Source organism: Tamandua tetradactyla, chromosome 18 (genome assembly GCF_023851605.1).
Source record: "Tamandua tetradactyla isolate mTamTet1 chromosome 18, mTamTet1.pri, whole genome shotgun sequence".
NCBI lineage: Eukaryota > Metazoa > Chordata > Mammalia > Pilosa > Myrmecophagidae > Tamandua > Tamandua tetradactyla.
Window position 1 is genome coordinate 38,310,482 of NC_135344.1, and position 16,304 is coordinate 38,326,785.

Below are 16,304 nucleotides of genomic sequence, written 5' to 3' on the forward strand. Positions count from 1 at the left end.
CCCCTACCTACCAGCGCACAGGTGACCAGCGTTCTCACGTGACTGACTTGGAACTGAAATCAATCTATGTGACTTGACCTAAACCAACACTCACCATCTATTTTATAAAGTCTGCGTGTGAGACATGAAAAATTGATTGAAGGAGATTCAAATCACTGTAAATTAAATTACAGCCTCACATTTTCAGCTGTCCCCTCCTCTCCTCAGAGCACCCATGACCATTTGGAGTCTCTATGCTCTGACTGAAGGGCTGTGCTGTATAGACTGATAACTACATGACTCTGGAGGAGAAGTGGATTTTTCGATGAGCCATAGACAAAACTAGTTTGGAACTTATTAGGAGCCACTAAGAGAATCATCATCCACAGTTACAGTCACAGATTGAAACCACGGGTCCCCTGAGAAGGGAACACATATATTAATTTTCTAACACCAAAAACTCAGAGAGAGAGACTGGTCTTTTCAGTGCCAAACATTTGTATCAAAGTATAATGGTTTGTTGAGGGGAAGGGGGCTGTGGGGAAGCTGAATGCTCTCCTGGCAAATATGATAGATAGTCAAGTTCTGAGCACACTACTAGTAGTGCTTTTTTTTTGTAAACATGCTATTGCTTTAACATCTTTTTTTTTTTTTCAAATAGAAGCTTGGACAGACTCAAAGCAGCAAATACTCCTTCCTTCAATTTAAGATTTGACAATTTAAAAGGAAAAGGCTCATTCATCATCATCTTTCCCTTTTAGAGACCATAAATTATTGGCTCGTATACCATGTGGCTTGGATTCTAGGAAAAGTTAGTATAAACAAACCCAAGTTACAAGGCGTGGAGTAAGAGAGTGAGTCATAAACAAAACACAGACATATGCTCTCATATAAATAAGAGCCTGGATCATCAGCTTCCCGAAGTCTGCTTCCCATTAACTACCCAGCAAAATGAACTTTCCATACATAAAGCCAGATCATTTAACTTTAGCGACTTGCACAAGACAAAAGTCAGGACTGTGGTTATTTAGCCACCAACAAAACTGGATTTCAAAATATGGAAAGTCCTATCAAAATATCATCAAGTGTTGGAGAGCCAGGATATTCCTTGGAGGAGTGTTTTTGACAGTCTAAACTGTACCCAGCAGCCCAGGAACGCCACTTGGGAGAGCAGTTTGGATTCCCTGCTGAACTTATTGGCGGTATTAGGCTAATTCTCCTTTGTTCTGAGCTCTGCCATCTTCAGGGGGCAAGCCCTGGATCCAGGCCACACGGGATGTGCACAGATGCTGCTGGGATCGTTGAATAGTTGAAATTCCCTCCACCTGTATCGTCTCTCTGTCGTTTGAAACTGTCTGTGAGTAACACAAACTCATATTTCCTGATGCCTTATGGAGACTATCTGGTCTCCTCAGTCTCAGGCGGCATTAAGGAAATACACAAAAATACCTTGGGATGTTTGGTGTAAAAACCATATGTTTCTAATCCATCTAGGAAGTGGGGAAGAAGATTCTTCATCAGATGAGAAACCCTGAGAGGTGGGAGGCAGTTGAGCTCTTTCCTTATGTCCCTTTCAAAAGCAGACCTCATAAAACAAATCAGCAGAGTTAGTGCCAAAGTATGTTACAAGCACAGGTGTTATACTTTAAGCCTGATGGTGACGGTGTGGGTGAAAAAAGGCTTTTACTCCCTGTTGGTGGAGGTAAAGGTGGTTTTTGATCATTCATTTTTTTCAACAATTATTTTTGTAACATCTACTCTTTGCATCATGCCATAGACAATACAGGGTAAATGGATTTCATTGTTTTTGCCCCTGTATGCAATGAGGGGAAAGGGGAAGAAATGAGCATTTTTGGAGAGCCTGAAAGGCAGGTGATAGAACCCCACATCTCCTCATTTAATTGTGATGGCAACTTCATGAGGACATTAGTGTCTCTATTGTACAAAGATGCAAGCTGAGACTTCAGAGGTTAAATAATATCACACATCTCAGAAGTGGTGGACTCAAGAATTGGAGCAAATTCAAAGCCAGTTTCATATTATTTTGACTTAGGAGAGCAAGGAAGACAGTGAGTTAGATAAGGAATAAGGAAACTTGGTTTTCCCTGTAAAATTGTCTGCATCAGAATGCTAAATTTCTTTCAATTTCAAAATTTCAAAGACCTCTTCCAGCCCCCAAACTCCTTAAATAACAAAAGAATTGACAACAGATTACACATGTTATTTTTGCTAGATTAAGTATTCCTACATGTTGTTTTGATCCTTTGATTTTGCCACCTCAAACATCTTTGATGGCTCCCTCTAGACAGACAGACAACCAACATCTGACCAATGAGGAACTACAAGGAATATGTCCCATCTAAAAGGGCAAGTATTAGCCCCTTCCAACCAGCTATTACTGGGTAGGAATCTGTGCACAAAGCTGCCAGACAGTCTGAAATTCAAAAAGCCAGAAATCTTGATTTAAACTTATGTAAATCTTCTGATGTTTAATGCTGCTAATTAAAAAAAAAAAGTATAGTTCTCTGTTGGTCAACCAAAACACAACTGCAGGCAAAGAGAGCTTATGGTTGCCATTTTCCCCAAAGAATGGTTACCATGCTCTAGGCTCTGACCCAGAACTTCTCTTCCAGCCTATTTTGCCATTATTTCCACATTTATCTCTATCTCAGGAATGTGGTATGCCTGTCCTTCCTGCTTCTGACTACTTATCTAATATGATCCACTCTTAGAAGTCCATCTGAACTCCTCTCTTCCCAGGTCACAGTGCCGCCCTTAGAACTCTGTTAGTTCTGTTCAGTTGGAAATGAATGACAAGTCGATTGTACCATGATGCCTCTGCTAGTATCTCAAATATTTATTCTTTAATATTATTTGGTCATCTCATGTTTTGGAGTCAAGCCTTTCCAAGTAGTCTAGAAGTTCCCCTAGTGGAGGGGATAATTTTATACTTGTACGTATCACGTATAGTATTAAGTACAGTGTGGCACATACTCAAAAAAGATTTGAAAATTTGTAGTGAAGACTTAAAGAAGCTGGAGCAGATGAACTACATATGGCAGTTAATATGCTCAAGTAGTGAGGAGCTTGAGCTGTCCCCTGAGATAAGGGTATTTGGAAAGGAGAGTGAAGACAAAACTCCTGAAAATAGTTTAGGGATGTTATGACCTGAGTCGTAACATGACTAAATTAAAACTTAACATGATGAAGTCATAACATGACATCACTTCAATTTTGACATGAAAGTGGTTATAAAATATTTATTGTTCTGAATAAGTGACTGGCGCTTTCACCTATGATTTCAATTCTTTCTCACCATTGTCTAAAAGGAAGATTTTTTTTTCTCATTTTAGTGATGAGGAAACTGAGACTGAGAAGTCTCAGTACCCTCAGTGAACAAGTACTGCAGACTGTACAATAACCCTGGTCCTTGAATTACAAATCCAGGTTTGACTCTACCTCCATGTGGTGGGCAGGAAGAATCCAGGCTTCATGTCATATTTGAAATTTAGTTCACCTCACTGGACTCAATTTCCTCATCTATACAACGAAGGTGTTGGCAGAGGTCCCTTCTAGTCTTTTCCAATTTTGTCTAGTCCATTCCAGTTTAAACAGCAGAAGGAGACCCCCCTGGGAAAATGCCCTGGGATTATTCCAGTGGCATTCTCTCCCTCCCTTTCTCTGTCTTTGTCACACCTGTCTCACAAAACTCACTCTATTCTCCTCCCTTCATGGCCTCCTCTCTCTCTCCCCCCTCTCCCCCCATCTCCCCCGGTCTATAGCCTGCTTGGACCACTAAAGATCATTCTTAATGACAGACATTACACAGTCCTTCAACATTGCCTGAGGCCATTTCCGCAGCAATAAGCAGGAAAGACTTCTCCCCCCTTCTTAACAGCTGGGCTCAGTAGGCCAACTTCACTGGAACCAAGAAGTTTTTCAAAAACTCCATTAATTACAGGGAACCCGAAGCACTGTACCCCTTTCTCATTAACACAGTTGCTTTCAGTTGCCACTAAATTATCTCACCATCATTAAACCAACAATCTAATTAGACTTCTGGAAATGGAGAGAGCCAGGGAACAAGGCAGGCACAGAACTTTCATCTCAAAACTGATCATAAAATATTTGTGCGCTTTCGTTCTTTGCTGCATAAAATCTGCCCCTGGAAGCATCTTTTCAATCTCTCCCATTTATAAAGAGAAGCTTGAATATTTGATATAAAATGAGTATCTTAATAGAAATCGCTTCACGTATGGAAGATTTTCTTTTCGCATTTTTGCTTGAGTGAAGAGTCCTCATTACAATAATCGCACCTGACTCCCTCTGTGTCTGATGCCTCCCAGCCAAACCTCCCACCAGGCTTCCATGGAGGTGTGAATGATATTACCACTGGGAAGAAGATAAAATGTATTATTATCATTACTCTATTTTTAAGAGGGTCTGACTGTGGCACAAGGTGGTCGGGAGTGTAATCTGTACGAAGCATCCAGAAAAGATAAATTGAGTTAAACTTCTCACAGATATAGCACTTTCAAGCCTGTCCTTAAACCTTCTGCCTTTCCTAAAGCCTCAGCTCAGAGGAGAAAAAAAAATTAGGTAAATTGGGTCCAGGCATGTTTACTGAGAATCTATTCTGTACCCAGCACTGTCCAAGACTCTCGATACCCAAATGTGATAAGCTGCTCGACAGCAGCACTCCTGGCTTTTGTTTCTTTTTGTTTGCCGCCTACATAACCAGATTCTCGGAATTCATGGGATACTCATTGAGTGAGACAAAACCTAGATAGGAAATGGTCAATGCCCCAGGGAAACCAATACTCTGGCCACAATGCAAGACTATCACATGTGAAATGATGAAAACAGTGTAGTCCAAAGCAATCTCTAAAGTTCATTGAGTGGGTCATCATGTGGATCCCATAGAAGTCCTGAGAAAAGGAAGAAACTTAAGTGTACATGTGTATATTCTCTGCATATGTGCATATTCACATCCTCCACATACAACATTACATAGGGGGACTCTTTAACCAAAGAGTAATCTTCCCTCAAAGATTTCATGGTGCATTAGCCCTGGCCTAGGGCTGCCATTGCTGAACAAAAGAGGCTGGAGGCTTCCCAAGTTGCTCCCTCTGGTGAATATCCTTAATTTGCTGTTCTGGTACTGATACGGAAAGGTAATCATCGTCTTTCAACTATAATGAATAAACTGCTGCTGCATGGGCTTAATATACTGGATAGTTCCGTGTAGGAAACATTTGTTGCTGAATGCATTTTGACCAATATTTAATGATTACCTATTGTTTACCCACCTCATGGGTCGATTCTGGGGACCTAAAGTTTAGTAAGATCAGACCGGAAAGGAGTGGACAGTTCAGGGTGCGGTAGAGGCATGAGCACAGGCATTGAACCAAATAAAAGGACAAGGAACAGGTGAGTTTGGAGGGGACCACGGAGGCAAGGGGAAACAACAGCCAACTCAGCCTAGAGAGGGCTGTCAAAGTAGCTATCAGGGAAGGTGTCTTAACTTGGAGACATTTATGCTGAGTCTTGAAGAATAATCATGAATTTAGCCAGCCCAGTGTTATGAAGGATGGGCGAGTGAAAGAAGGATATTACATTGGAGAAATCAGATAAAAATAACAACAATTAACAATAGCAGCAGCCACAATAACAGCCATTTGCTGACTGCTTATTATGTACCAGACACTCTACTAAGGGTTTCCCAGGAATTGTCTCATATATTCCTCTCCACAGTTCTCTACACTTTTTCTTTTGCATGGGCAGGCTCTGGGAATTGAACCTGGGTCTCTGGCATGGCAGGCAAGAACTCTGCCACTGAGCCACCATTGCACCGCCCTCTCCACACTTTTTACAGATGAGGACACTGAGGTCCAAGACCATCAAGTTGGTCAGTACAGCACTGAGATTTGAATGCAGGCAACTGAAACAAGAACACATGCAATGTCCCGCACATTGCACGGCCTTTATGTGGTGTCTGGAAAAATAATCCAAAACTTGGAAACAAGGTGAAGGGAAGGCTGCCTGGTCTCTGAGTGTCCTACTGCAGCATCGTTTTACAGGCCTGCTCAAGGTTATTAATTTTCTAGGGGAGTGCACTCTTATTGGGTTTGTTATCTACGACTGATTAAAGGCCCAGACTCTGCCAAGTTCCCTCCTAACTTGTAGATTTTTTGCCCAGTAAACATCCAGATGGTTTCTGTCCAGTGGAAAAGCTCAGAGATTATAGTTTTATTGTTCGTTAGGACATTAACTGAGCCATCTTAACCCAACACACTATCTCCAATACTATGTTCTTGTAATGTGCCCTGTTCCTCTAATTCTCCTTTGAGCCAGTTTTATTGCAGTGCTGATTTCCTCATTAATGAGTCTTTGACATGAGCTTTCAACTTTTTGAACATTATACTCTGACAGTGACGAGTCCCAGTGGAATTTGATGCTATTTGAAATTTCCAAGGAGATGCAGCTGCAGCAGAAGGCAGGGGCCAGATTCTGGAGAAACTGGTGCTTCTCTGGGATGTTCATAGTCTCAGCCAGAAGAAGTTCAGGTGGTAATATGCGCTGTCCAGAGTAAATCAGAAAGGAGCTTATTTCTCCCTTTGGAGGCAAAAATACTATTTTTTGGAGATTTTTTTCAGAACGCCTTCATTGTGATGGGGTCTTCAGGGCATCACACTGGCTCCCAACCCTGCTGGATGTCTTGGTGGCCCAGAGCTGGGGGACAGGGGCTTTTTACGAGCCTATGATGCTCAGCAGAGCCCTTTTGGCAAACTCAGAATCATTTTGTGCTGCTTCGATAAGTGCAGAAGTACTTTTCACACACCTTGAATGGTTTGTTTTTAAAATAAAGCTTTATTTTTTCATGGACCTTTTTTGCAGGTTTTCTACCATATATTTTAAATTATTAGTCTGGGCTTGTAGGAATTTATTTTACAATTTGAAGATTTCTTCAATTTGTACACGTATTGCCCTTGGATGTTCTCAGTCTTATTTACTTGCACATTTGCTCTATTTTGGTTCTTTCTCCAGACAAGACTTTTGGCTGAATGGCTGTTTTTTTTTTTTTTTTTTTTCTTAGGAGTATCAGGTCATGATTCCACACAGGATAAAAAGCAAGTAAAATAAACAATTTTATAATTCTTAAATTCCTGTTGGTTGCTTTTGGCACTGAGATTTTATTCCATTCTTTTGGGGCTCTCCCCATAGAAGGCAATTGGCTAAGAGAAAACCCAGACATCAAGAATTTGAGCTAGAAGCAATTTTCTCGATTATTTCGTTCCAGCTACTAGTATTTTGGATTTCATTCTGATTCCACTTGAATTAAGAATTCATACTTTTATTGGTGAAGTTAATTAAACTTTCAAGCTTCAGGTTTTACATCTTGATTTCTGGTATCAGTTGGTTTTGATTGGGCTGGAAGTTTGGCTAATAGCTAAAGAATTTACCTTTTATCAGTTCCTGCCATGAGAAGTCAAATGTCTAAAAATTTAATAGATTTGTGAAATTTAAATATTTTCACTTATAGGCTCTGGTAGTTTTAAACAAGACAGATCATGTAATTTGAGAAAATAATGGATTAGCTTTACCATGGAACAGATACAAAATGAAAGCTATGCTCACACTGCTTCTGTCTGTTACCTCTACCTGGGCTACAACGCGAGTAGTTGAGATTTGGTGATAGCATCTCTGACACATGTTTTTCTTTTTGTCCTTGGATTTAAGATGAGTGAATACCAGTGTGTGTGCATGTGGGTTTGTGTAAAGAAGGGAGAGAGTTACTTATGTTTATAAGAAGTATAAGTCTTCTTTTTTATCATTCTTAGTTTATACTGTCAGGTGCAGATTCATAGAGATTCTGTCTTCTTGATGTTCTACTGAATCCTTAACAGAATTTGGAATCTGCTTGTTAACATAGTCTCAACTTCAATACAATGGGGGATAAAAAACACATTTCATTAGTGAAATCATGAATTTCTCCACATTGCATGACCTCCCTGAGAAGTTAGGAGATGATATAGACAAGAGAACAATTAGCCTGACATATTCAACTATGGATTATCTAATATGGTTATTAAATCATTATTGGGCTTTTGTAATAGAAGTTGTTTCAAATTATGCATCACTTTGAACAAACTTTATTGAAGATTTTACTGCATTAGCCTTAATTACTCACAATAATGATGCGGTGCTCCCCTTAATAAGACCTCCTTTGCTGTACCAGGGGACCACAGCCGATCGATAACTATTGAGCAGTTTGATCACGCAGGCTGACTGGTTTGAGCACGAGTGGCAGCCACTGCCGTCTCTTTTCAGTGGCTCACAAGCTGACATGTTCACAGTCCAGCCACCCTCTCTCACAGCTCCCTCCTCTCCTGCCCCTTCCCACAAATCAATACCTTCATAATCAGCATCCCTCTAAGGCTCCGGGAAGCTAAAACATCATCTCGAAAAAAATCAGGGGCCCCTTGTTCACATAAGTAAATGCACTCTCTCTCTCACACACACACATGTGACCTACATTCATGTCTCCCACTTCATAATATTCATTAAATAAGGTAGGAGACGTTCATTTTAAAAATTTTTACCGAAGATCATTTGTTTCCAAAAGTATTGTTAAGACTATAGACTAATAGTTAACTATCAGGCAAGTATTTACCAAAAGCCCCCATGTCTGTCAAATGTTTTCTATTTGATTGTTAAATGGTTCTGAGATGAATATGTTTTTCTCAGATGCCTCCCACCACGTTTGGTGCTGTGAAAGCACACAGCTAATGCCTTTCAATCATTCACTGCATTCTGTGATGAGTCACTGAGCGCCTACTGTATGATGTGACAGTAACTGTTCTAGGCACTTTAGCATCCACTCTTTTTAAATGAATGGAAATTCTTACCAGATTAGTTAAGTTTCTTTTTATCTCTGTACGTGATTTATTGAACTAATTTTGCTTTATGAGACACTTAGTTTTACTTTGCTTTTCTTTCTTTTTCCCCCTGCAGTTGTCTTTGCCTCTGAAACCATTCTGTAGAAATGAGGAGCTATTAGAAACAAGTTGACTACTGTATCCATCCAAAAATAATTATAAATTACCACACTCATAATGAAAGATGCAGAAAGGGATTCGAAAGAAAACAAAAGACAAGTGAGTTGTCTCACTGGAAATATATATGACAACTGTACAAGCACCCATTAAATGAAGTAAAACCCCAAAACTATTAAATTGCCTACTATGCACTCAACTTTGGGTGAAGTTATTCACCCCATCAAACTATGAGTTTCACACACTTACGTAGAACTCCATGGTTAAGGGGAGAGAATGAAATCTGCCTTTGTTAATGCTGGGCTTATGATAGAACTGGGATTCCACCTGGAAATCAGGTCATAAATCAGGAAATTTGGATCCCAACTCAATGGTATGACCTCAAGCAAATGATTTAATCTCGGGTGCGTCAGTTTCTTCACATGTGAAACAAGGGACTTGGATGCCAGCCCAGTCTGCAAGTTCCTAACTCTCTCAGGTTTGTGGGAAACCATTTATCTTTGGGGAGTGGAATCTCAGGAAGGCCTGCTTCCAGCACCTGGGGTAGATCTCTGCCTGTTTGCCCCACGAAGCTCTGCTTAGCAGCCTGAAACCCGGAAATGGGCCAAGTCTGTGAAATTCTCAGGAGAGTCTCATTTTTAACACTGACAAAAAATAAACAGCCCATTCCTGCATCCTGAAACACGAGAGTTTTGGCTCGGCACTGATTACCAGAAAGGCAGGTTGAAAAGTTTAATACCTGCCTGTTTCTACTGCTCATTTGGCATATTTACAAATTATTTACTGAGTAAGAGTAGAGAAGGGAAACCCATATAAGCATGTGATCCCAAGAATACATTTTCTCTCACTAAATGAAAAGAGGGCAAGGAAGGAAAATCGGGGACCACCTATCTTTTGCTTTTTGAAAATATCTGCACTTGGCAAGCAAAGGCAGAAACATAGAGGCTAATTTCCAAATACAGAAAGGGAGATGGACAATGCAAACTGACAAGGTCTGATAGTGCAGACCATGGCCTGAACCTTTCACTGCAGCCAAATGAGGTCTTCTCTGAGTTTTAGAAACGGCACATGTTCTCCCTTCCGGGACTCTGCCCTCTGCCTGGAATGCCCTCCCATCCATCAAGTCTCATGGGAATCTTCTTCAGCCTTTCTCTGTAACTGCTCCTCCTCTGACCTCCTATTATACTCATCACAGGTATGATTTCCTTGGCACTTCCACTAAAATCTTTTCAGTTTGCACATAGTACATGGAAGTCGTGAAGGTTCATTATCAAATTTGAGAGATGATCCCATTCATTCAGAGCAGGATTTCTCAGACTGCTGGGGAGAACAATTTTTCCAAGACTTGTTAAGAGATTCTCCCAGAAAAATGGGTGTTGTGGTCAGATAAGATTGCGACATTCTGCGCTGCCTCCTCCTGGTCAAGAAAAGGCCCTGAAAAGCCCTGCAGGTAGGAAGCAGGTATAACATAGCATTCCCTACACTTACCTACAGAAACATTTTTTCTCCACAAAACACCTATTAATATTTTAGCGAATGTAATTTGTGAAGTGTTCTTCCAAATATTTCTTTCGGTTGTTTCAATAGGGCTCATTTTCTAATTACCAGTGATTTCCACGAAAGAGGTAGGTACGTAGACAAGGTGAATTCCCTGCTCAAAGCAATCTGCTGAATGAGAAGATGAGTTTGGACTGAGTATCTAGAACAAGTCTCTTTTTGGGGTTCCAATCACAACAAGTACTTCTAAACACCACAATATGCTTAACATTTCCTGATGTGTCAAGTCAACAAATGTTTATGGAATGTGCTACCATTCTGTATGCCTTGCAGATAACATGAGACTAAATCATGGATTCAGCCTTTGAGTTACATACAATTTTGTTATGGGAGAGAAGTTAAATAGAAGATAATTCTTAATGTAGACTATGAGCAGGTGGTTTTCATGGGGTAGAGACACTGGAGAATACATGAGTCCTGAGAGGAGCTTGGCCAGGCCTTGAGTTGCTGTTAGATGGGAATAGGAATTGGACACGGCTAGCATCAAGGATCAGCATTAAGCCAAGTCCAAGACCTGCCCTCTTGATGGCAAAGATGAACCTGGAAAAGGAGGGTGGTGGAGGGGCTGCTGGGGGACAGGGTGGGGAAAGAGGAGGACAGAGGTGGAAGGTGCCAAATGGCAGAGATCCTGGGAAGTGTGATGAAGGAGTTTATATTATATTGATTGCCAGCAAAGAATGCAATGTCTACTGAGGCTCTCGTGAAACTGTGGAGCAGAATGAATCAAGGTCTCAGGGCAACTCGGTGGTTATTGTCTCCCATCCCCAGTCAGCAAGGGCGCTACTGAAAAGTGGTGGTTGAGAAGATGGGCTTTGGACCTGGGCTGGAATCCTGATGGTCCACAGGATCTTTAGGGCAAGTTTCTTAACTCTTAGCTTCCTCTTCTTAAAATGAGGAGACAATTATTAATTTCAGAGAGGTTTTATTTTTATTTTTAAGAGTTATATGTGATAACATATATAAGGTCTTTCATGCACAGATTAGTAATTGGTAAGGCTTGGTAGACAATAAGTAAAACTGCTATTATTTACTTGTTAATCATTGGACTAGTATGAGGATATACTGGAAAGGTTTTTTAAAGAATCCTGTATCCAGGTTCCCAAGTGTTTTCTTCCCTGTCTCAGACCACCTTTCACCTTGGAAAACCCAGTATTGAAATAGCTCACATGCTCAATGTCTATGAGCGGTTGGCTAAACAGATAAATTTTTACCTTTAGGCAACAAAACATTCCCAGTGGGCCTTCTGCATGCCCCATTACTGGAGTGAACCTGAAGCATGGGAAAGGGCTCACCTGCGTCCGACGTCGCTGCCGATGCCGCAAGGAGAGATAACACTGGGGTTGATGGAATTGCAACACTGTCAACTGTAGCTGGCTTCTTTCTGGTCATCATGGTGGATGCTGATGGCTCGTTCTTACTGTGTACCACAGTCTGGTCCACTTTTAAGTGGGGGCTTGGCATCCCTAGAAAACAACAACCCCAAAGCCTCCAAGTTACTTTAAAGGAACAGGCAGATACACAATATAAAATGTGCTGTGATCTGAGGAGTCAGTCAAATAATGTAACTCACTTTTGGTGTAACAAAAATGAAATTTTAGAACATTTAAAGAAGAAAAAATAGCAGCATGACTACTTTGGGTTTTGTAGTTGAGGTTAAGAGAGACAGCATTCCTGGTTGGCTGCCTGGAGGCAGGCCTAAGGAATCAGCATAATCCATCAGCAAACTTTGCCTTCAGAAGATCAATCAGTCCATCTTGCAGAGATTGCAATGTATGCACCCTGAAGGGTGTGCAGGGTGGAGGAGGAGTGGCCCCTCACAGTGGCTCCCTTGCTATGAGGCTTCTCATCTCACTCAGCTGGGGAGACAGAATTAAATGAGAAGGAAGAATTGAGCAACAGGATGTGCTGTTCATTTCAGGTGTTTGGGGAATTCTAAGGATGTAGAGATTAGTGCAGGAAGAAGTGAGGGATGGTTTTGCAGAGCTCTGGCTTTGACAGTAGTGAGGATGAAGGAAAAGGAATTGTCAGTGGTGAGAAGAGGATAAGCTAAGTCATTGATAGGAAATGGACATGATCCAGGTGGGTGACTGGCCTGCTGGAGATGGGATGTACCTTTTGGGGACCAGTATGTAATGACAGCTGCTAGGCCACATGAGTGCCGATTTGGGGGTCTTTGGAGTTCTGGTCATCATAAGCACCATAAGTCATATCTTTGTAATACGGAAAGCCTGTGTAAACTCTTGTGAGGAGCCTCTGCAAGGGCCTGGAAATTTACTACCTAATCTTTAGAGCTACCCTGGAACCTTGTTTCCTGGGCTTGCGTCCGGTCTCTGCCACTTTCCAGCTGTGTGATTATGAGTAAGTTACTTAACCTCCCCAAGCTTTCAGTTTTCTTCTTAATTCTAAACACGAAGTGGTGACTGTACACTCATTGTGGTTTCTGTGAGCATTCAGTGAGTCAGTAAACGTGACATGCCTAGAAGAATAGCTGGCATGCAGGCCACGCTATGCACGTGGTCACTGGTATCCTTATTCTAGTTGTTACTATTCTCACAATGAAAACCCGCTGCTTCTTCAGGTCGAATTGTTCTCTTCCCTTCACTTGATGTGACCAAGGTTATCTGGGCACCTTCTATATGCTCAGCCTCAAGAAGTGATCCTCCATCTAATCCAAGCATCTGTTGGGAGGCAGAGGCTGTCTGAGTCCCTCTGAAGGGTTCTCTATTGCGGGCTCTTCCTCTATGGGCAACACGCCTTTGCGGGTGTACGATAACGAAGCACAACGGCGGTAATGACAAATTGCGGCTTTACTGCCATAATTCCAAACTGTTTTTTTATTCCAACCAACATGAGTGGTAACGTCCCCTTCCAGATGTTCTCTCACCACCACATTCGTTTTGGCTGCCTGACCAATCCTGTGCAGCATGTAGTATACAGATTACTATTTTCTTGACATTACAGATGAGGAGCCTGCATTTCTGAGTGGTCTGGCGAGAACTGGCTTTGCTCACACAAGCTCTTAACATCAGAGCTGGAAGTTTACAAACAGCCAGATGTTAAGCCCAGGGAACTTATCAGATCACATGGCAGTTCTCTAAAACCTGTCCACGCCTCCTGTCTGCTGAGAGGACATGGAAGTCTTGGTACCACACCTGGAAAGGTAACGAGCAACCACCTAAAGAGAAAATCATGCTGACCTTCTAATTTACCTTCTGGTACCTTCCTCCTACCCTCCATTCCAATTTCTGAGACTCCAGCTTGAGATACTGTGAATAGGAATTCAATTGTACTTCTTTGTGTATTTTATATTTCACAGCATTTTGAAGGCGGAGAATGCCAAACAGTGAATTCCATGACAGAAAACAAGTTGCAAGGCACAGCAATCAAGAAACCAGTAAATGTAGCACAATGTGTTTAGGTACATTTATAAAAAAAATGCAACACAGGTATGCCAGTGACAGATGACATACAGATATAAAATGTATATAAAATGTGTATGAAAGCATCTGCAAGAACACACATCCAAATAGCTAGCAGCGGGCATTCTGAAGAAGGACAACTCAAGGGTGATTGGTGAGGAGGAGGAAATTTCTACTTTTTACTTCCTCACCTTCTTTATTGTTAATTTTTTTTTTAAATTGCAAACATCAACTAAACTTTTTTACATTGAGGAAATAAACACAGCTTGCAGAAAATCTAGATGTCTATCAGAGCACAGGCTTTGGGGAAGACTGATATGCTTTCATGATTGGCTGCTAAGAAACCTGAAATGGGAAAAGTAGGTAAGAGTTTGAAGAAAACTCTCCATTTTAGTCCTCTGCACCCACCACAGCAGGATTCCTATTAAGCGGGTGCAGGCCTGCTTTCCAGAGCACACCCCTGAAACTCTAGGCTGACAGAGTGCTACTGGAGAGCAGCATCTTTAGAAAAATTCACTGATATGTCATCTTTGTCCCTGTGGACACAGGTTGGGCAGGCAGATCTTCACTCAAATTATGATGCGCTGATGGAATGACAGCCATACACAGGAGCAGCAGGTGGATATTTAACTCTCACTTGAGAACGAACTGATTTTAAGTCATTTTTAGTTGTACCCGTTTTCATGCAAATATTCATAATCCAAATGAGTCTCAGTCCTTATCATTTCGCTAAAGTTGATCCAATCACACCTCTATTGGGCATACTTCTGCCACTCAAGTGTTTGTTAGAATATGGCAAAAGTAGTAAAATGACACTTAAAACACTATAATTCAGCTTGTCACTATTTAGCTCCCTCCAAAAACCTGGATAATTTAGGATTTTCTAAATTATAATACTTTTTGTTAGTTGCCAACTACTGGTCTGATAAAAATTGAAAAAAAAATATTCTGATTTTTCTGAGACATTGTGGGATTTTGAGAGGATTATGGAAGCAGTCCTAGAAATAATGTATATAATCAAGAATAGCAGGTGAGCTTTAAACAAAGGTGAATTGAACGATACTTGCATTTGAAAAACAGGTATCTGTCTGAGAGGCAAGGTTCTCAGGAGAATGGAACGGGTGACTTCTTGAGAGAGAGCACGGGGCAGGCTGACCACTGCAAGCCTTCATTTTCCTTCATTCCAAGTGGTGGCTGATGCTCCATGGAGAGGTACCCAAGTGACCAGAGGATGTGGAATAGGTCAAAACCAAGTCCTTAGAAATGGCAGGTGAGGGCAGCCAGGGACGTTTGGAAAGGCTCCTCCCAGCATGAGCCTGCCTGCCCCCTCCTCATGGGAAGGAACATTTTGAGACTGGAGGGTGATCAGAAAGATGCCCCAGACACGGCAGAAAGAAATTGAGGGTCAGCTACTGACTTGCCCATGGAGATATGGCAATGCTTACTGGGGCAAGAAAAAGTAGGGGTGGCTTTGATCTGGGAAGGGATCATTGTCTTCAATCCAAAAAGTGACTGTACAGAGAGCACCTTGGGTGGTGGTGTTCAGAGGATCCCCAAACCCCAGCACAGGATGAACTGCACTGAGGTTTGCATATTCAGGGATCAGTATGTTTGCAAAAGAGGAAATAATAATGCTAATAACTTTGTGGATCCAACATCTGTTCATAATTAAAAGAGTGAGCCAGGAAGAAATAATTAAAAAAAAAAAAGTTGAACTTATATATGAAAACACTCTCCTCTAACCTGTTGACCTCTATTGATAAATTAAAAAAAAAAAATTCCTCAAAACTGTGCTGCAGCCTACCAAGGGACAGTCACTCCTTTTTCAAAGGTAATTTCTCATAGACCACTTATCCCCTCAAACCTCTACCTGCACACCGTGTTTGCATTAGGGACTTGATTTATGGATTCCTAGTCCTTCGATGCAGAAGCCGACTTCCTGTTGCCTTGGTTACTTGGAGCTCAGTTCAAGGTTAAACTACTCCCAAATCAAAATCAGTGGCAGGCGCAGCATCTAGTGGCCAGGTTATTGACTGCCCCAGGATACGAAAAGGTCAGAGACCAAAGCACTGTTTACTGCTTTAAGGGTGAGTCAATAGCTTCAATATTTTGATTCTGTCTCTTCCGAAGTAGTAGTTGCTGCTCAATTACCTTTTCCCCAGGTTGCTCAAGGTCACAGGGGTCACAGAGGAAAAGCAGGATCTCTGGTGGCAGACTTTCCCAGGATCCCTTTAATGAGCTCAGTGACCTTGGTTAATAAAAGCCAGCCTCACCTTAGGGTAATTTGTATGTT

The 16,304-nt window shown here is 41.5% G+C and overlaps 1 protein-coding gene across 3 annotated transcripts in view; it reads right to left on the minus strand.

The window, feature by feature from the left end:
• The window catches only part of SETBP1 (SET binding protein 1), a 365,292-nt gene that overhangs the window by 18,636 nt on the left and 330,352 nt on the right, over positions 1-16,304 (minus strand). For all 3 annotated transcript variants that reach the window (XM_077135579.1, XM_077135580.1, XM_077135581.1), the window contains exon 5: positions 11,885-12,055. In XM_077135579.1, the coding sequence (XP_076991694.1) occupies positions 11,885-12,055 (171 nt within the window). The remainder of the gene's footprint in view (positions 1-11,884; positions 12,056-16,304) is intronic.